General features: G+C 39.3%; 1 protein-coding gene across 1 annotated transcript in view; it reads right to left on the reverse strand.

The window, feature by feature from the left end:
• shank3a (SH3 and multiple ankyrin repeat domains 3a) overlaps positions 1-12,805 on the reverse strand; it is a 153,599-nt gene extending 140,794 nt beyond the window's left edge. The window contains exon 1 of the mRNA XM_055222674.1: positions 12,524-12,805. Within this exon, the coding sequence (XP_055078649.1) occupies positions 12,524-12,805 (282 nt within the window). The remainder of the gene's footprint in view (positions 1-12,523) is intronic.
• Between the last annotated feature and the right edge of the window lie 8,656 nt (positions 12,806-21,461).

The following is a 21,461-nucleotide window of genomic DNA, read 5'->3' on the forward strand; positions in this document are numbered from 1 at the left end:
TGTGCTTTGAACTATTACCACCTTACACTCCAGGGGCAGACTGGAAAAAACAGCATTGATTCAATTAACTTGGATTAATGGGCCACACTGGAGAGGGAAACACCTTAAAAGGCACACCTACTACACACTCTATTCTCTCAGAAATGCTGAGCTCGAACTTCACCTAATTATGGACAATGGTGCGTGGTTGGACCTGTCCATTTACTGCAGTTAGTAATTTGTACTCCAGGATTCACTGTCAAAGAAAGCTAAGAAGAAAGTTAAAGATGTTCCAATATGATGTAAAATTGACTCTTGTGAGCCATGTTACAATGTTGTTACCTCATCAAAAACATACCTGGAGTTGTGTTTTGTTTCATTCACACGTCTTTAAGTAAACTTGTATTATTTGTCTCTCCACATCTCCAAAGCTCAAAATGCTTTGTTCCACCTTATGATGCCATGAAGCTATAGTTTATCTGATATTTTTTTAACTTAACTGCTATCTTTAATATTTTTTCAGTAGAGAATGGAAATTCCCGGGCTGAGATCCACATTAATGTATTGAAGGTGTGTAGAGTTCCTGTATTACCACATGACATCACAAGGTGGAACAAGTGTTTTCCGTTTGAGCCTAAATATGTACGTTTGTGTGTTACACATTTGTGAATGAAACAAAACACAACTCAGGGTGTGTTTTTGATGAGGAAATAACATTATAACATGGATCAAAAATAGCGTAATATGGGCCCTTTAAAGGTGCACAATGCAACCTTTCCAACTGCTTGTCGTATGGAGATTTCTTTGCTTGGAATGTTTATATCCATGATGACAGCTATGGGTAACAAGGTTTATCAGGTCAAGTTAAAAGTCAGATGGTCTTGGCTATAAAAACACTCATAATTGAATAAATGCAAGATAGATAGGTTTAATCACACTGAAAGATATCTATGAGACAAGTAGAAAGCTGACTCTCCATCTGAAAAGTTACATAGTGCTCTTTAATGGGGCTTTATGTAATTTTGTGTCTTTTGAACTATTAAATTTGGCTCTGGTTAAATCCTGATGTAGTCTTGTTTTGCTCCTGGTCTAGTCAGGTTTAGTTATCAGTTTACTCCCAGTTTTGATGTGGTGAAAGCAAAAGTGAACACATGTAGCCTGTCCCACACTTCCAACAATATGGTGATAAAGCAGTTGTATATGTCATTGCTTTGATAGACATTAAACTGATACTTTGCAGCTGCTGTCATTAACATTCCCTGTGGGTGTGAAGCTAACTGAAGGCGCTGCTCTGTCTGAAGCAGTGTTACTCAAGTTAGACTTTAACCTGAGCTTAGTTTTAACTAAATCTGACCATAAAAAGTTGATTAAACTGGAACTACAACAGGTGAGATTGTGCTAGCAAGCTAGCAACCATTAGTCAACTGTATTCCAGTTACACTCTCACCTTTTTTGTTGAAAATCTACACCTAAACAGGACCATGAATGTTTGTATTGATCACAGGCTCCTGAAAATGTGTTGTATGTGTTGTTATATCATTTTGTTTTGTTTGGAGTTTTTTCTTGAGGTTTCAGACTTTCTTAAAGCTTTTTTGACAGTGTTTGCATCGTGTCACCATAGTGACCCACCATAGACATATGTATAGAACACCCCTAGCATGATGTCATTGCAAAGTATTAATATTGTGTAGTGTAAAAAAAAATGTGTCACCTGCCAGCCGAAACACCTTTTATTGTATTAACAACATCCATTACCAGGTCAGTAATACATTTCAAAGTAGACCTACCATGACACAACAATCTTAGTGACCCGGTAAACTCTGGGTTAATCCTGAAATTACCCCCCTAACCTCCTAATCCATACTGACCACCAGAGCCAAGTCCACTCAGCTCTGCCTGCCCATTGGTCACAGCAAGCCTCGGGCCAAGACAAGACAAGCTCCTCTTCCCTCCAACAAGCAACACACATTTGACAATTAAATTACTGTAGCAGCATTCTGCTGAGAAAGCTATGTCAACTAGAAGGGGCATTTCTGCAAGATGTCTGTTTGATTTGGACAGAGTTCAGTTGTTAAAAGCAGCAGCTAACAGAGGGAACAGCCTATAATAATTTCACTGCTAAGTCATCTGTTCTGCTGGCCAAAGGGAGGGAGACACTGGGTATTTTATATTAACAAGTTATTTTAAAAGACTACGACTAATATACTAATTGTGTATGGACATGAGAGATGTGTTAAAAATGGATAATATTGTCAGAGGATGGTTGAGTGGATAACCAAAAATTTTACAACTCAAGAGTAAAAAAGTATTTGGGAAAAGTACTACTCACTTAAAGAGTAACTATAGGAGTAACTGCAGATTTTTTTTGTTTAATACACAAATTTACACTTAATGCAATTGTAAGGAAAAAACATTAACATGCAAAATATCTATCATATCTTTTTGTGATAATTTTTTTAAATCTACAGTTATACAAGTTACATTTTTTCCCCTTTTTAAATGTCACCTCTCACCTGTATGCAAAGAAGGAAAAAAAAGCATACTAAGGATAAAAATAAGCATACATTATTATTATTATTATTAGTATTATTATTATAATTATTATTATTATTAACAACAACAACAATAATAATACTGTGTGCTTATTTATAATTATTTATAATTATTTATAATTATTATAATTATTATAATTATTATTATAATTATTATTATAAATAATAATAATAATAATAATAATAATAATAATAATAATAATAATAATAATAATAATAATAATAATACAAAATCATGCCTAACAGACAAAACAGAAGGATTGTAAAAAACAAAAAACAAAAAAACAAAGAAAAAAAAAAGTCAAATAAGAATAATCCCATCCAGGTTTGAAACTTCTACTCAAGTAAGAGTATGGTTATTTCAATAAAAACATTACTCAACTAGGAGTAAAAGTATGCTGCTGGAAAAGTACTCTGAAAAGTACAGTTTTAGTAAATGTAACAAATTAAATGTACTACTATTCACCTCTGATATCATAATAGCTGTTTAGGGACATGCAAAAAATAGAATGATCTCTCTATAAAAATATTTCAAATAAGGGCACAAAGGGATAGTTCCAAACTTTTGAGATTAACATTTCAGTCCATTCAAGCTTTGTGTGACATTTTAGCCTGAAACACAACATTTACAGGCACGTTTTGATGGATTGCAAAAATATGGTTAAATATTAAATATTGTTAAATGAAATACAATTTAGATGTACATTTTTCTCTTCATCGTCCACTCAACTGTAGCCAATAATGCACCAAAACTGAGCAAAGGATCATTGTCTATGTAGTCCTTCAGCTCCAACAAAACGTCTTTTAAAACTAGGAATGGTATGTCGGTTATTGGCAATATCGATAATATTGTATGATTTTGCAAATATCTAAAAATATCTATAGTCCAATGTAATTGGACTATTACAGATATTTACTGAATATTGATAAATATCAATATTGAATAAATATTGAAAATTTTGCTGATTTGGCACAGATATTTGTTCTCCACAGCCCTAGTCTCTGTGTGCCCATGTGTCACTGAACAGACTCATGCCTGAAAATGTGAATTTATATCCCAGACAAATACATTTTGTTATTATTTTTACAGATTTTACTATAATTTAACATAACTTTGATTGACATCCGCAAATATTGATTATCGGCCACAAGAGCAAGACAAATACCAGATATTGGAATCGAAAAACATCCATATCAGACCATCTTTATTTTAAACCTCAGAAATGTGAAATTAAGTATATTGTAACAGTTTTTATGACCAAAGCCAAGTGAGGTGAATGTTGTAATTGTGTGAATGATGCTAATCCTTTTGCAAGCACATGTATCAGAAATAAGTATCTGCATTACATAAAGATGTATTGATATTTGTGTAAGCTGTTTGACTGTGCATAGTAAACATTTGCATACGTCCTCAAACTGTACCGCTCAGAAGAACCGGACTCTCCATCTGCAGGGATCCCTGGACCTGAATGTGTAAAGAGTCACTGAGTGTAAGCTCTGGTCATTTTCCACTAGAGCCACTTCACATTCAGTGCTTGTCCTGTGCTCTGAACTCTCACAATAAACCAAACAGCAGCAGCTTTGGCAAATACACACAGGCTGTTTCTAGCTCTGGGGAGGCCCTATGCAAGAGGGGGTTTCTGGGTTATGGGTATCCCTTAAATAATCTATAACCATTTTCACAGTGCTGTTCTCTAGAAATTATCCTGATGGCCCATTTGTGTGAATGTGTGTACCAATTTGGTCCTCTCCGGAGATTAATATGGAGGTTCACCCGCGGTCTGCAGCAGGGGTGCTAAACAGCTCTGTGGACACGTCAATGCGATGTACACATACAAAGAGATAAAGACAACTAAGATGACTCTTGACCAATAACACCTGATCCCAGTGTCATGAACTGCCTCTTTATGATAAATAAGAGCATCAGCTAATGAACTTAATTCAGGCAACATTTTCTGTACCTCAAATTTGCACATTTTGCCAAAAATGCAAAACCACACCCCGTTTTGCATATTCATTCAGTCTAGGTTCAGCAAATGAAGTGCTTCTGAAATTCTGTGTCATAAGTTATGTTGCATGTTAACACACAAGCCATTTCTGTCCATGAAACACACTAGGATATCCCCTTTTTAAGCAGAAGCCTGTGTGTACGGTGTGGGATGGCCTCTTCATTTTTATGTTTTTTATAGTTCCGTTTGTGCAGTGAATGGCACATCAAATGCCTCAGGTCAATAACGACCTCATCCATCTTGCACCTGTATCTGTAACTGTGTGAGCAACTGTGTGGGCCACTGTTATAGCATGGCGCTTTTACGTCTTAGCCTCATGCGGTTCATTTACCCAGGTGTGTGAATCTGTGTAGACCCGACAGCCTGCTATGGCAGAGGGTGTGAACTGTTGGGACATGATCCTGCTAAGATTCTCCACACCTTGTCTGGCTTGTGGGCTGAGCATTGGACAAAATCCCACAGCTAAATGTAAGGAGGGTTTGAATAGGGCCCGGGAGAGATTGCTAAATTCCTTAACCTGTATGGATGACATATAAAACCTCTTCAGGTATGTTTCTGATGACGGAACAATGTCATAACATGGTAGAAGTTTAAGTTAAATGCTTCATCACAATAGCATTGCATTAATTGGTCTTGGGTCAAGTAGGCCTATTATTTTGATATTATTAGAAACAAATATAGTATGCATAAAGAAAGCCATCCCCCCCTAATCATGTGATATTCAACTATGAGCTCCCCCATGCCTCTGGGGCCAGAGGAAACACTGTGCTGTATAGCTGCTTTTTTAAAAGTTTGACCAACTTTGTATTACCCTTTGCTTTTCACACCATCTGCTGGCATCAGAAGTGAAGTATTCTGAAAAAAAATAGCAGTACGGCCATATACAACAACGATAATTTAAATACTGTGAAAGTGAAAGAAATTTCAAATGATGAAATCGTCCGCACACAGCAGCACTTCCAGGTTTCAATTGCTGATATAGAGAAATAAAATGCTAAGAAATAAAATACATTTTTAATGTGAACAAGGAACCTGGCCTGATGGCATCACAGTTTGTCTACATGGAGATAAGTTTAATGCCCTATATTGTTGTGGAATATTCCAGGAAAAGCAATAACATCTCCATGGAGACCAGCAAGTGACAGACCACCAGAAAAGCTACACACAGCACCTTTCAAAGAAACTACTCTGTAGATATGTTTAAATATCTTTTTTTTTTTTTTTACCAAACTTCTTTTGCCAACATCTTTTGCTCTGTCCACAAACTTTGGCAGTGTGTGTATTCTCCAGTTAAGAAGCGAGACACAGCAAGCACGACACAGAAGACTCCCCTGCATCCTAATAAGCACTTCACACATAGGTGCAACACAATACAGACTGCAGCAAAGAGTGGACAAAGGCCCTCAACACCAATGGAGAGAGCCTGCCCCAACTTAGCCCACTGACATTGCTATAGAATGTTAAGTGGTACAGTACAGTACTGGACTGCAAGGTACCGCAATTGATTAGCAAATTACAAGGACTGAAAATATTTAGCTTACACATACTGTATTCTCTCTAGTTTAGGCCTCTGCAAACATTCTGAAACGCATTGAGTGTTGGATTAGTTTAACGTTCACATTTCAGTCTTCCCAAATTTGAATGGGTTTAAATTGTGAACTTTGAACAGAATCCCTCCAATCAGTCCTAATCCTAAACATCATGTTATACTCCACCAACATATTTTACTCCAAACATATTATTCAAAATGAAATCCCTTCCCTAACCGTACCTTTTGTGATCTCAGTGTAACAGGGATATTTTTACATATTTTATAGGATTGGGCTTTCTGGAAGGATGTTTTAAAGGCATTTTCAGACTTAATATCTATCAAAAAATACTGGGTACCGGGATGTAATGCATCTCCTCATCCTTGCAATTATTATTTGAACATGATGATTAAAAAAAAGAATCACAAAAAAACATTAATCACGAGTCTAGATTGAATTGCAGTGCTTGTCTGAAAAATTGCAGTTTGATTTTTTCATAATCGTTCAGCCCTAATGTAGTGAATAATGGGACAAGAAGATAAGAAGATCAAACTGGAATTTGACAAAACTAAGCCAATAAGATTAAATGAAATATTGACTGTGTGTGGATGGTAGATTAAGAGTGGCACATGTTTTTCCAGCCAAAAAGCAAACACTGTTCAGGTGGGCTAATCCTGGTGCTGTGATTGAAATGGGCTCAAACTGTGAATGTGATGATGATACTTCACTGAAAACAACACACTATGGCATGCCTGGGATCACATATGCTGGTCAGTGCATGGACATTTTGGGGTTAAAATTATGCTTAAACAGGGGGTAAACTGAAATGTTGGGCTATTTCTACATTGTTATAATGTTCCTTCATCAAAAACATGCCTGAAGAGGTTTTATATGTCATCCATGCAGTTGTCCAGGTCTGATCCATAGCAAAAGCCAAGAAAGTTAAAGTTAAATCTGTCAACTGGACAAAACGTTGTACATTTGGCTGTTCATCCAAGTCACTTCTTCAGTTCTGGTCAGACTGCTGGTGGACACTGCCTTATATCTATCTGAAGCCTGAATTTAAACATTGTCAAAGTAAAGGCCTGTCTCACATCTTCAGAAGGATTGTTCCAGATTTTAGCTCCATAAAACTGAACTGCTGATTCCATGTTTAGTCCTGCTTTTTTATTGTCATCTTTGTTTCCTTTGTCCACTTGTCAACTTTGGCTTTTTTACTATGTCATCCATGCATATTTGAGTAATCTAGCCCTGTTCAAACCCTCTTTGCAGCCAGCAATACGATTTTGTCCAAAGCTTAGCCCATAAACCTACTTCTCCTGCAATATACAAAAGCATGACACAAAACAGCACCCTACAACTTCACAAACCTGATGTAATGTACAGTATTTTTATTAGTGAAATGCAAGCTGATTGTAATGTGAACAAAGGGAGGGGGGGCTCAGAGCATCAAAAACAAGCCTGGGTGGCTTTATATTTGAAAATACAAAGGAATTCACACATTCCCCTCTGCAAGTGTTTCAACCTTGGAACTAAATTTTAAATAAGCAATCTACATTACAAATGGCCTTCTGGGTCCACTCCTAAAAATGAATAGTGTAATGAATAATCTCTGTCCTGGCCCATAGCTAGCCTTTCATCAAAACGTTAAAACCAAATTGATAATAAAAGAGTCACATACAGGAGTAGAAGCAGACAAAAATCCAACCAAAACCCAACCTGTCAAAAGTACTGCATAAAAGTAACACAATAAAAAGTAATAAATAATAGATTTTCTTAAAGGAAAGAGGTAGATCTGAAAGTATGTGGTGCATTTACTACTCTTTGAAGTATTTACTCAAAAAGTTACCTAAGTAATGTACACTTTATTGTCCCTGTAGGGAAATCTGTTCTCTGCATTTGACCCATTCTTCAATGTCGCTAGGGCATCTCCTCAGGAGCAGTGAGCACCACTGTGCTGAGGGACCCATCTCTATGATCCTGTTGCTAGTGTTGGACTACCTTAGCTTGTGCATATTTTGGGTTGATGGAGAAACTGGAGTGCCCAGAGGAAACCCACTCCGACACAGTTATCTGCTAGTTGCCATCTGCCAAGTGTGCAAACCACCTCTGCTTTCATCTCCACTGCAGCAGCAGAATCTCAGCCTCCTCAGTGTCTTCATTCTCTCCTATTTAACACAATCAGCCTCATTTTCAACAAGTCAATCATTGTCTCCATTCATTGTAATGCTGACATATGTCCCAGGTTCTAGGCAACAAGTTTAACCTATTGTCTTGACAGTGTCAGTTGAAGTCTCCCGCAGCACTATAAGCAGTCTAACACGTGGGACACAATATCCATACAGCCTCCTCTCTATAGCTCTTGACAGGCGAGACTAAATATGTCAGTGGGATCTAATGGCACTGCCAGTCACACAGAAACATAGGATGACTAACCACATATTTGTGGCTTATTAAAAATGTCATTAGTATACCTGTTATTCAAACAATATCAAAGCGTTCTCTCAGTCTGCGTCAAAGAGTGTGACCACTTCAATTTTCATGTCGACCGCTCCATCACAAACCAATCAGCTTCTCATCTCCATGAAGCAGCTTCAAATGTCTTAAAAATTACTGTTTTTTAAACTGGTGGGCTCCAACTATTGATTGTTTTAGTAATCAAGTAATCTATTGAGTAAACGATCATTTATTTTCAATTCATTTTTTTACAATCCATAAAATATCCTTAAAAGCACATTAGTTGTTGTTTTCTTAATTATTTAATACTTCTTTTTTCTACTAGAAAACCATTTATTCTTAATTGCATATCAATATGTCCTGAAAACAGAAACATTTCGTTTAAATGATAAAGAGATAGACCAAATCAAATGTTCATAGAGTATTTATCACCAATTTGCTCATTAACAGACTGTATTGCAAACATGCCACATTAAATATGAACTATATTTACAGTTTCAATGATTTAATTTAATAGAAAAGGTTTCTATTAATAGAATTTAATAGAAGAAGAAGATAATTGTATATTAAATGTTTTAATGTTTTCTTTTAAATTTCTGTCCCATCAAGATAATGTCTTGACTGCACGTGGTACAGCTGCATGTCCTGTGCCGGACCGCCGTACTTGCGGTGTGACACTCACACGAGAACCAGTGGCTCTGCTGTGCTGTTGCGGTCACCGTCTTTGAAGCTGCACGTGATAACCACTTACTTATTAAGGGAAAAGGCTTGCAGTCAGCTCCGGTGTCCGGCAAAAATAGAATCCAACAGATTTGATCCGGAGCTCAGCGGCACCTCCTCCGGCACCACTGTACTACGCGGCGTGCCGTCTGAGCTCCTTTCATATTTTTTACTATACGGAATACTCTGAGCTGCGCCGCATGCAGTCTGAGCCCAGGGTAAGAGTTAACATCTACATGTGTTTATCCTGCCATGTTGTGCTTTGAGCTCTGTCTGTAGCACTGAAGTAAAGTAATTTTGCAGCTCTTGTAGATTATTTTCTCCTCACTCCTACCTTCTGTCCCTGTCAGCCAATCACAGGCTACAACCTTTGGCTCTTCATCAGTCTCGCTCAAGTGTTCATGCTCTTGCTCTCCTTTGTGCCATTTCAGTTACAGCATGTAATCTTATCCTCATCTTCATTGGAGCAGCAGAAACATCATCCTCCTTAACTTCTCCATTTCCTCCTATTCATCACTACCAGTGTCCAGGCCACAAAGAGGAATTATTTTCCCAAACAAATCTTCTATCAGCATCTTTGATGTCTACCTGCCGGGCCTGGGCTTAAACCAGCTAACATACTTAATTACCACGATTATTCAATTGCAACAACCAGAGAAATAAGGTTTACATAGGAAAATTCTCTTCAGAACTATAATAAATTACTCCTGAGATCAAGACTGACACTACACTCTATAAGCTTTCTTCAAGCTTTGTGGATTTGGTATCTCTGCCCTCTGTTGGCAAGAAAGAGGAAAGAAGTATTTTTGCATGGCTATTGCCAACATATTGGTACCCTAACAAAACAAGCCCAGTGAAGTCAATAATATATACACAAGATCACTGTTTTACTACGGCTTAGAAGCAACAGAATTCTAATGTATGTTTTTGAAGTTCAAATAAACAATTATCCTAGTTAAAAGTCTGGTTAAAAGTTTATATTAGTGTAATATGTGTCCTTAAGAGAGTGTCCACCTGAGTCCTTATGAGGACAAGACCAGAGGGACACACTGTTCACTGACAGAGACAGTGAGATGAGATGTTAGCCTGGGTCATAACTCTCTTTATCTATCCCTGTGTCCCCTGAGGTGGAGTGGACAGTTGGAGTGGAGTATGCAGGACACGTCCAGAGCCTGTGTGAATGAAGCTAAAAATAGACACAGGAGGAGGTAGACTTGTGCCCAGAGAGATGCCTACAATAAATGACACGCCATCTGTCCATTCAAGAGGGCATTAGTCTGTCAGGTCTATTCGCACTGGACATGATCTAGAACAGGGCTGTCCAAACTGTGGCCCGGGGGCCAAAGGCAGCTCTCAGACTCACTTGTGTCGGTCCTCAGGCCTTCTGCTGAATTGGACCAAACATAGGCAGTATTCTTCACTGTAAATTTAAGTAATCCACCCTCTATATACTCACTAACGCTAGATTGCATTGTGAAACACACCTAAAACTAATATTCCAAGTCTTGGTAACGATACAGTGTCAACATCAAGCTGAATTTCATTCATTTGTCTGTAGTTCTCCTCTTTCCTCTCAAATATGTTCAAACATGTTTCAATATGCCACCTTAAGAGTAGAGTGTATGCCCTCTTATCCAAACGTTGTTATGGTGGTCAGATGGCCCACAGTTTAGAGCTGAGATTCCATCTCCATCAGGTAAATACTGTTGTCCTTAGGCAAGACACTTTACCTGCCTGGTCCCCAGTGCTTGCGCACATTGGTGTGTGAATGTATGTGTGAATGGTTGAGTGGTTTCTTAATGTAAAATACTTTGAATGCCTTGAAGGTAGAAAGGCACCATAAAAATGTAACCATTTACCATTTTAGCCTCCCTGATCTAGAAACCTGGCTTACAGTGATAGATTCAAATCACCACTAAAACCAAAAAGCAAACATCAATAATAACTGATATAAACTTATGGGCGAAAGTGACTGAAAAGAGACCACTTGCCCTAGTATTGAAGGAAAGTACTAGAGGAGTGCACTCAGGTGGGCCAGACTACACAGGCCTAACAGTGTCTCCTCTGGTTCTGTAAAGATGAATGACACCCATTTACACTATTGGGAAGCTGTCTGTCTTTGCTCCAATTGCAATAGAAGATTGAGTGGCTAGAGCAGTGATGAATGGCAAATAATAAACTATAAATCTGCCCAAACCACAATAGGACTTGTACATGTTTTGTAATCTATGCCAGGATTTGAGTTGAGAAAGCAACCCGTCCTTACAGGTACTTTACAGCAGCAGAAGCCTACCACAATGCTCATTTTTCCCTCACTCAAAGTTCAGACAAAAAGTGTTACATGAAGCAATGTTGATGGATCCCTCTCCTGATCCAGGCTTGATCCCAGCAGGAGACATGTAATCCTGCTTGAGGCTCTATTCTAGTGTAATCTGCTCCCTCACGTACAGAGAGACACACAGCACACTTCAGACTGCTCCATGAGGTCCACAGTGATACATGACAGGTGCGAGGCTCTGAACACTGGTAGGTTTTCTCCTCTGTTAGACTATGACCATGAGTGGGGTTGTGTTTAGGACATTATGTAATAGAACCTCTTCTATTTGCTCAGGTCTTCAGCAGATTGGAGTGTCCACTCTCTCTCCCTTTGCTCTGAATGTGTCTCAGCTCACAAAAAAACATTTCTGTTCGGAGGCAGCAATTCTGCAGCATCTTTGGGGAATTCTCTTTCTCTCAGTGTGGACTCATTTTACATTCCATCCTTATTCCAGGGCTGTGCTGCCGGTGCTTTGCTTGGATACAATGGCTCTTTTCAGACATGTTACAACAATGAGCTAATCAGCAACAACACATCAAACCCTCTCCCGGTCATTGATGTTCTCAGAACTCAGAAACACACACACGAGTGTAACCACCTGAGCCTCCATGTACTCAGCACATGTCGCTACTGCATCTCAATGCTCCTTGGCTTTCAGAAGAAGTTGAACTGGTTAGATGGAAATGACAATCATACAATCATGGCACATATTATATGCAAATATGTCCATATTGTACCATGCCAACAGCTCCGTGAACAGTTAAACACGGTTAATGAATAGTAGATGTATAAGATATCACAGAGAGGGCTTGAGTGGGGAGGGGGCTGAGCGCATCAGGAGAGCAGACATGAAGTGTGCACGAAGAAGCATGGCAGAATAAAGTAGGATGAATGAAACATTAAACACATTGTTCTGTTTTAATGAAAGGCACATACAGAGGCAGAGCTTGGCTCTCTTACCGTCTGCTGCAGGTCAGGGATTCCAATGCGGATGACCACCGTGTTGCCTGTTGGCTCCTCCATGGGTGCAGCGCGGCTCCGCTCTGCACCGGGACGGAAGCCCACTCCGGCGCTGGGAAAGGGAATGGCGCTGTCCTCTTCCCTGGAGCTGTCGGAGCTGCCCCCCTGGCTGCCGTTGGCTGCGTGCGTGTAGGGCTGTGCGTGCCGCTGCTCCTGCCGCTGTTGCTCCTGCCGTGGAGGGCTGGGTGGCTCATGTTTGCCGGCTGCCGGACGCAGAGGCATGCTCCGTTTTAGGGGCTTGGTCTACCGCTCTCTCTCCACACGCACATGGATGTCAGTCCCGCTCTACGCACACACCGCTGGCAGCACACATCACAGGGCTTGGAGAGGACAGGAGAGAGAAGAAGAGAGAGAGGAGAGAAAGAGAAAGAGAAAGAGGGAGGAGAAGGGAGGGGGGAAGGGGCAGAGGAGGGGTATTAGGGGATTAGAGGAGGATGAGGGGGAGACACAAAGAGCAGATAAGTATATAACAACTTTATAACAACACACAGTGATAAGGCAAACCAAATGGATTACATAAGAGCGTGTGAATTACTAATGTGATTAGCACTAAGCATAGGACCGATAAACAACCAACCGTTAAATCAGCTGCAACATAAACAATACTGTAAAAAGATATGACATTATTAAGAAAAACTATTAAAGCAGTTAATCTCCTAATTATGCATAATGTTTAGAAATCACACTTTAAAATCATTATAACATGTACCATAAACCATAACCCCCTGAGCACAACACGGGGCAGTGTATTTATTGACTGTGGTGACATCAGAAACAGCATGGATCAATGTCACACAGCTCTGGTTTTACACTTTACTATTTCTATCAATAGTGCTCATGCTGAACCATTCACACAGCCACAACTCCCACCCGCCTTTGTCCAGCTAACAGGTTTAACTTTGTGTTTAACTATTGCCACTTTAACTGCCCACAGTTTGACCGAGCAGCGTTCTCATGCCAGAAAGAATGTGAGCTCTATAAATGATTAAGCCAAACCGGAGCTGTCCCAAGAGTCAAAGCTAATAGAGAAATAGAGTGTTCCCATGCGTTCTTACAAAGTTATCAAAAGTCCGCAGGCACAGTCACTATATTTACATGCACAGAAAAGTTTCTAACCTACCTAGTCCAACTTCAACAGATTTTTCAAAATGCATATAAACCCAGGAACTGCGACTGAGGTGTAGTGAATCAAATCTCAAAGATCCCAATAACACATCTGGAGAAGCCTGCTGCATGTAACAGAGTACTCAGATTTACATTAGGTGCAGAATAGAAGAGGCATTCAACTGCATAGGGTAAGAAATAGCTAGGCAAATTTTAGACACGTGTTTGAATGTTTATTCATTCATTATTCGTCAATTCAGATCAGCATTGATACTGACTACCAACTACCATCCCTCCATTCCGTTTCCTGACCTGCTGTAGACTTGGGCAAGACAGTTCTGAGAGGTTTTGTGGCAAAGACAATTTAGATTTGGTTGTTTAGCGTATTTGGAGTTCTCTGTGTATGTAAACGCCGTCAACAGGGCGTTACAAGACATTCAAGAGTGTCTACTAATTTAGCATAAGCATTAAAACTTTCCAGCTAAAATTGCTAATAGAAATAGCTGTCATGCATATAACCTCACTTTTGGCAGGCATAAGCCATCTGTTTATGTTGAGCATCTGGTAGTTTTCACTTTCACTTTAACATAACATGTGTCTGGTAGGTGCTAGGTGGAATTTATCATTGCAGCTGATCTCTAAGTGAGTAAATGTCTAATATTTTCCTGGCTGTTCCTTACCCCATGCAGTTGAATGCCTCCCCTAGTCTGCGCTTAATGTGAACCAGACTGCATAGTTACGTGCAGCAGATATCTGAATACGTATTGGCTTCTCGATTCACAACACCGTAACCGTAGTTCCTGGGTTTACATGCATTTCGATACATTGTCTTAAATTGGAGGCCAGTTTTTCGGTCCTCCTGGTATGTATGTAAACGTAGTGAGTGACAGTGGCATATCTGTATGGTATACAGAGCAAACATGTAGGATTGACCATAGATAACCCCTTTTGAGAGCAGACCACCAAGGACAAAGCAACAGGCTGTATATGAGATCATAAAACAAGACACCTCCTTTGCAAAGAATAGTAAAACCAACGCTACAGTCATCAAACACTATACAAATGTCAAGGTAATACTTAAGGGTCTGTGGTGAAACTATTGTGGTATGACAAGAACAAATATATAAGAAGCTCTTTGCAGTATATGGAGTACTGTGCTGAAAGTCATATATTTAACCCAATGAAAAAAAGTTTGTACCAGTTTTATTTTTCACCTGTATTTGACCACAATGTCTTGCCCCAGTACAGATAAATTGTAGCTCTTGAGGTCAAAATAATATTTTGTGGCTGCGTATAATTACAAAGTGTTTTATTGTCCAATAACCGGAAGGTGCACATTAGCATGCTAGTTTTTGTTACCTTTACTGTCACGCCAAAACTCCACTCTGGCCCCTAAAGTTATGAACTTATGAAGCAGTGAATAAGTAGGATGCTTGGAATTAATAAAATATGTAAGGAATAGTAAAAGCCAAAAGTAAAATCTGTAACTGGACAAAAAGTTGTAGGAGTGAAGACGTTTCGCTGCTCATCCAAGCCGCTTCTTCGGTTCTGGTCAGATTACTGCTGGACACTGCCTCATATCTATCTGAAGGGAGGAGCTAACTCCAACTCCTACAACTTTTTGTCAAATTTTTGTCCAGTTTTACTATGGATCAGACCTGGACGATTGAGGGATTACACAGATACCTGAGGAAGAACTTTGTATCACTATAGCTGTCATGGTAACCACGGTATGATCAATCACACCTCACAAGGGCATTTTAATGTGGCTCCACGCACATGCAATCATTTTCAATGCAGTAATTTTACTATTCAACTATGAACCAATTCATGTTTACAGCTCTGAGCTGCAGAGACCCTGGGAATATATGGGAGGATAGTGGTGAGAGGAAAAGGTGTCTCCGCCCCTTTAGGAAAAGCCATATGCTAAAGCTAAACGGCCTTCAGACAGAGGATAGATTCTCGAGCGGAGGAGTATGAGCTTTACGCAGGCTGCCACTCCTCCACTTACTGGAGGCAGACTTCAATACGGAGTCCCCAAGCAGCAAGTGGAAAAAAAGGCGTATCATTTGGGTCCCATTTTCTTTCCGCGTTTTTTTTTTCTCTGATGTGAGTTTGCAGGCCTTCATTTGCACCAACAGCGTAAAAAAAAAATCTTTTCTTGACTTTTTTTTTTTGCGCTGACAGCTCAAAAAAAAAATGTTCTTGGCTTTTTTTTTTGCACTGTTTAAAAGCCAAACTCAAGCATATTTGAGTGGCGGTTTAGCTCATAAGGCAAGTCATTAGGTTTAGATGTCAGAGGCTGAGGTTCAAGACCCATTCCTTCAATTGCATGTATTCATTTTAACTAAAAACACAAAAAAGCCACAATCTTGTCTTTTCATTTTATTTTGTCTGTGGCACATAACATTCCCATAACTTGTCTCTACAACTACATTTAATGAACACAAGTGTCTTTTTCTGTTATGATGGGCCTATTATTTACCTATGTACTATACCACATGAACCACACACCGCAGTGCAAAGTAAAAATAAGGTAAGCACCCCTAACAATATCTTTTTCTAAAGTTTATAACAAATAATCTGTATGCTTAAAACCGGCCAAATAAAGTGACATGTTATACCCCCATAATGTAATTTCAGCTGTAGCGTTGTAGTGGATAAACATTTGCCTATCAACTGGAGGGTTGCTGGTTTGATGTACGCATGAACAAACTGATCACTGACATTTAAACCATATTGCCCAGATGGTGAAAAGTTGTGAAGGAGGGAAATCTGTCAAAATTATGGAAAAAACATCTCAAATATGCAAAACAAAAATTGAAAGGTGTACTATGTAACTTTTATGGCGGAGGTTCTGCTAGCTGCTTGTCTCCATGGAGATGTTATTGTCTGCCAAGGAAGTATCTATTAATACCATTATTATTGCTTAAAAGTAGACAAAAAACCCTCTGCACAGACCTGACCTGTAACTTGGCCTGGGGATGCCACAATGTTTCCATGGAGATAGAGCTGAACTTTCCACTAGAAAAGTTATCTCGTGCAGATTTAAAAAACATCCAATATTAGCCATCCAAAGATATTTCCCAAAACAACTGTAGAGCTTTATAGTCATATATGTTCTACTGGGGCGATGTCTGGGTAAAATTTCTGTGAATTGCATCATGCAGTGAGTGGGTTCCATCTTTGGGAGAGATCTGAAATGTTAAACAGGCAGTAGTAGCTGGACAAATGCTTTCTAACTGTTTTTTTGTTTTTTTTTCAAACAGTGTTTGTTGATATTGAGTTTGAATATAAACCCCTGGGTCTGATCACCCCTGGTTCTGCAAAGCTACAAGTGTCAATCTTGTTTATCTTGACTAATTATATTGAAATGAATCAGCTTTGGTACTACAAGCTATTACTCTGATTATTCACATTAATATTAAAATTGAATGAAACATCTCATAAATTGGGTCACATCTGACTGTAAGCCAGGGCTGGGTGATATGACTAAACATGTAATCACCATGTTTGTTCCTGATTGATTTAGGGATGGGGCCATATGGATTTTGTTGGATTTTATTAGTCGATACGATATCCAATATTACTCCTAGATGTTTGTGTAAACATATAGCCATATAACTTCTATTTCTATTTTAATGCATTGAGGACACTCTGGGAATGGCACATGAGAATGAGACAGCCATGGAAAAATATATGTATCAAGCATCAGTACTGAATGTCAATATGGAAAGTGCAAACTGGAAAAGATATATTCCCCATCCCTAATTGATTGATCGTGATTTTCTAATTGATCTGAGTACAGTACATGTGACAGATATAGACATGTGCTTATTGCAAGGAGATAAGGGACTAGGGAAAATCAGATACTATATCACATACTGTTCTATGTAAATAAAAAGTGTTTTTAAGTTTCATTGTGTTATCGAAATCAGTATTGAGTATCAAGTCTATTCCTTAGTATCAAAATCGACTTTGAAATTTAGTATTGTGACAACACTACAAGAGACAGACAAAACAAAAACAACATAATAGAAACAACAACAATCAGAGGCGTGGGTTAGGTAGAGGAAATACAATGATTAACTGGACAACCCTAGCATTATTTTGTGTTAGCATACAAACAGGCTTTCTCCAGCTTGTTAAATGAACAGTACATACCATAATCTCCAATAGGAACAGGGAGAGAGTGGACTAGAATCCTAAGAAGCTATAGGTCCACATATCTGGAGCTAAAAGCTACAGCCTGCTCTCTTTCAAACCCCATCTCTCACTCTCCAGCCCAGTGAAAACAAAGTGAATAATTCATGACCGTGCGGAGCCGCGTGTGCATGGATCCAGCTCTATGTATGCATGTATGTGAAAATAGCGCTGTGTGTATGCGAAAACAGTGGCCATAGAGAGGAGTAGAGGGGGACGGTGGAGGCAGGCACAGCCAAGTCCACCCAAAACCTACCTGACGTGACAAGCCTTCCCTGGAGAGAAAGGAACCAGACTGAGACGAGCGGCTCAGATAAAAGTGGGGAGGTGGTCGTGAAAGCATGAAGCAGAGAGAGGTAGGGAGAGACTACTGTTTGGGGGAGAGAGGAGGGAGAAAGGAAGGGGTTAGATGGAGAGGGGATGAGAGGAGGGTGTGATAGAGAGAGAAGGGGGAAGGGAGGGGATGAGGGTGAGAGGAGGAAGAAAGGAAGGGAATACAGGAAGAGAGAGAGGATGGGAGGACGGTGTGATAGGGAGAGAAGGAGGAAGAGAGGGGATGAGGGAGATAGGAGGGTGAGAAATGAGGTAAGGAAAGGGAGAGGGGATGAGAGGAGGGTGTTGTAGGGAGAGAAGGGGGAAGGGAGAGAGGAGATGGAGGGAAGGAGAGGGGAGGGAGATGGGATGGAGGGAGGTGGAGCAAGAGGAGGGAGAAATGGAATATGAGTGAATGGAGAGAGAGAGGGCGTGAGGGAGAGAAGGATAGGGAAGATGGAATGAAGGGAGAAGAGAGGAGGGAGAGGGTTGTTCCACATGTGATAAGAGGCCACACACTATAAGCCCAGTCAGCGTCACACTCCTCCACACCTGCTCATTCACAACGTCCAGTCACAAGAGGCACATCTACAGACAGTAAACAAGGATTAGGGGCTTCCAAACATGGTATCTGTACTCAGGTCTATGCAATTATACAACTAACTCACTGTTTAAAGAGCATATGATAGGTGAAACAACTCATTATATTCAAGATTTTACTACAAATCTATTTTTTTCTATTTTTCTTTCTATTTAAGTGAAGTTTAAAATTATACTTCTTGGCTGGACCCAAGCAGCAGGTGTAATTTTTTTTTTTTCCCAACGCAGTCCTGCTAAGACCCAGTTAGCTAACCTGTCCCTTAACCAAATGAACTGTTCCTAAGCCTGGCCCTAAACTTAGAGCCGTTACCATGACAATTAACATCTTAAGGCAAAGTATTAAATCTTTTGAATGGTTAAAAAAAATTAAAAATATCTCCTACAACAGAAAACTGAATAGAATTATTATTATTCAAAAGGTTAAAATACACAAAATTCATGAACATCGTTTTGAAAAATCAAGTAAAAACTACAAATCCCTGAGGGTAGGGAGAGAAACAAAACTCTGATCTTCCACCACTTGTTGATAACTGCCAGCAATGACTTTTTACAAGTGACAGCAGACAGCCCCACCATAATAAGCACAGCTACACTTTGACTTTTTTCCAAGACAAGAGGCACATCTACAAAACATCTAACTAATACAAACGCCACTGTTGTTTACCATTATGGCTGCAAAAACAATTGAACTAAAATTAACAAACTACAACAAAATGTCCCGTCTTATTCTGCATAAAAATCTTGTAATCCATTTGTCAGTTCATATTTTTGCCTTTGGACATGGTTCAAATGTGATTTTTGAGCAGAATTCTATTGTTAAAATATAAATCGCAAATGTAACCGCAATACTTGTCAGAAAAATCAAAATTTTTCCCACATCGTTCAGCCCTAGTTTGCGTCAGTCTGTTGGATTAACTGTTCTGAAATACACGTGATTCCTGTATTAATTTGCCAGTTCATATTTCAATAGTTGTCAATTCTTCTGGACATGTTTAAAATATCAATTTATAAATATCAACTGAATAAACAAATTGCAAATTGAATCCCAATCGCAATGCTTTTCACAATTTCGCAATTAGATATTTTCCCCAAATCATTCAGCCCTAGTTTAGATTATTATTATTATTATTATTATGTATTATTCATTCCCTCATTCATTGTAGGGATGACGACCATGTTACTCCTCTCTGCTCTGCGCAGAGATCTGCCGCTTACTGTAACCACACTTGGCCTGACCCACTGCAGCCAGGGGCCATTTGCACAGCCTCATATGGAAAATGAAAGCTTTTCCAATCGATAGTCCACGCTGCGGCACCATTCCCGAGTCTGTGAACGTGCTTCATTCACCGCGACTGACAAAGCAGACACACGTGCTCCCCTTTGTACTCCCATTCACACACACAGCATGGACACTTGAGCTTCCAGGGATACACCAGCAGGAGAAGGCTTGGATTTTTACCTATGCAGAATTATGAAAGCCATGTGTTGCTAATAGTGTTGTCACCATACTAAAATTTCAAACTTGATTTTGATAGGAAGGAATAGACTTTTTACTCTGTATATGTGGCCAAACCTCCTTGTCAAGGCCTGATCTCATTTGCTCTCAAAAACTAAGCAGCACTAGGCCTGGTTAGTACTTGGATGGGAGACCGCTGGAAATTCCAGGTGCCACGGTGGGGTGCCAGTGGTAAAAACTGGCACTGTCTCCTTACGCAAGGCACGTTACCACATTGCCTAGAATGAGAGTGGTGTGTGCGAGTGTTGGTGGTGATTGGCTGGGCTGATGGCACATTGATGTTTTAGCTGTGCTTTTTGTAATTTCAACATCTGTCAAACTATACAATTGCCAGTAGAGGGCGCCAGAAACCCAATGTTAATATTATGTGAAATTCAATGCTAACTTGAACTGCTGATGCAAAGACATTCATAGGTGATTTTAAAGGGGTACCACATTTTTCATGTACAGTGGTCCCTCGCTATATCGCGGTTCACCTTTTGCGGCCTTACTGTTTCACAGATTTTTTTTTTTGTGTAATTTTGCATGCTTTTTTACAGTGTATGAACATACATTGTGTTCTGCGTCCTGATTGGCTGAGGGACTGTAGACAATTGTCAATCAGTCTCTTCCGTGCCGTGTCTCCTGTACAGTACAGAATGTGTTCAACCAAAATTATGTCACCTTTGATTTATTTGACGTATATTATTTTATGTATTAACATTTATTTGGGTCATTATTAGTATTTTGTTTATTACTTTGTACGTATTTTATTTAAAATTAAAATTATTTATTATATTATGTTAGATACATTTTTTACTTTCTTCATAATAATATTGGCTCCTATATTGTGGTGCAGTGCATTTGAGGCACTGATAAAAATGTAACAAGAGTGAACGTGCACAGGGCATGCACGAGATGAGGTAAGTTGTTGAATAAAGACGAGCTGTAACTGTCTTGTCGTGTTGGTTTATTTAAGCAAAGAAGACAGCAAGAAAATACATCATATTAAATCTAACTGTAACCCGCCAAACCACAGCCTCAAGAGACCCGTGAGAACAATATATTAGGGTCACATTTACATAAATGTTCGATCGCAGTGTGACTCTGAAGTGCTGTATGTTTGCAAGTTTTCTCCCTGACAAAACCCACAGTGAAACGCTC

Source organism: Periophthalmus magnuspinnatus, chromosome 6 (assembly GCF_009829125.3).
Source record: "Periophthalmus magnuspinnatus isolate fPerMag1 chromosome 6, fPerMag1.2.pri, whole genome shotgun sequence".
NCBI classification, from domain to species: domain Eukaryota; kingdom Metazoa; phylum Chordata; class Actinopteri; order Gobiiformes; family Gobiidae; genus Periophthalmus; species Periophthalmus magnuspinnatus.